Below are 1,074 nucleotides of genomic sequence, written 5' to 3'. Positions count from 1 at the left end.
TACCGCTGAAGGACACCAACCAGATGCCAGTCCATACTAGCGATGGTCCTGCCGTGTTATTCCGTACGTTGTCAGCTGAGTCCACAGGAAAAATGGACGCGAAGACTTCCAGTTGTCGCTTTACACCATCCACTGACTTTACCTGGTGCCCTGAGACCCCGTAGTACACGGAGCACGTCATGTTCTATTACCCACGGTTCCATCGAGAAAGGAACCGTCGAGGGATCCTCAATCACGACGGATAACCTGAAGAGCGAGATGTAGTGGAACCTGGAGAGCTGGGAGTCCTTCTCCTGCATGCCTGCTGCAGCTCCAAGAGGCATGTCGAGGGGATCAACGGTGGTCGACAAAAACCGTGGCGGGCGAAGGAAGATGTGGCGGCATTTACAGGTTTTCCTGTATCGGGAACTTTTTTTAAATAATAAGTACATGCTATTCAGTATCAAAGCGACTCATTAATCTGGTGTTGTGATTGATTTTTATTTGGGGTATCGTAAGCTTAACAGATAATTAAGTGCAAACCGAAAATCACCTTCTGTTGGGAGCATCGATGGAGAAGCTCCCTGGAAGTGTTCTTCGCAATGATCACGTAGCTCTGACTTCAGCTTGAAAGACGCCTTACAGCGATAACAAGGATAAATTTTGTCACCGATATGCTTGCTTAGATGCTCCTTTAAATCGCTAAAATTGCTATATTTACGATCGCAAAAATAACATTGATGCGGTTTTTCGCCAGTGTGAGTGTTCATGTGAACCCGAAGCTGTGTAGCATAGCTGCACCTGGAACAAGTAATAGTTCGTCGATAAAACCAGTCAAATTCTAAATGGAATAATGTGATTGTTAAGATTCATTACCTCAGGTCGCAAACGGTACATTTGAATGGACGTTCTTCTGAAATGCAAAGTAGAGAAGCGTTATTGATAAGTGAGTGAGAGCATTTCATAAGTTAGTTTGATCTTACTTTCGTGAACCATTCGGTGATGCAATTGCAATTTTTCTTTCGATGACAATTGCTTTCCACAAGACTCACAACAATATAGTTTATATTTCGTATGCCTTGCCTCGTGAGTTTT

General features: G+C 43.9%; 1 protein-coding gene across 1 annotated transcript; it reads right to left on the bottom strand.

The window, feature by feature from the left end:
* Nucleotides 1-479: 479 nt before the first annotated feature.
* On the bottom strand, nt 480-1,068 carry LOC128277182 (protein krueppel-like). Its single transcript, XM_053015623.1, has 3 exons — nt 963-1,068; nt 856-892; nt 480-780 (listed from the first exon to the last, which is right to left on the bottom strand). The coding sequence occupies exons 1-3, from the start codon at nt 973-975 to the stop codon at nt 480-482; spliced, it is 351 nt and encodes a 116-aa protein (XP_052871583.1). The 5' UTR covers nt 976-1,068.
* Nucleotides 1,069-1,074: the final 6 nt, after the last annotated feature.

Source organism: Anopheles cruzii, unplaced genomic scaffold, assembly GCF_943734635.1.
Source record: "Anopheles cruzii unplaced genomic scaffold, idAnoCruzAS_RS32_06 scaffold04387_ctg1, whole genome shotgun sequence".
NCBI lineage: Eukaryota > Metazoa > Arthropoda > Insecta > Diptera > Culicidae > Anopheles > Anopheles cruzii.
This window is presented reverse-complemented; position numbering and strand designations above follow the sequence as displayed.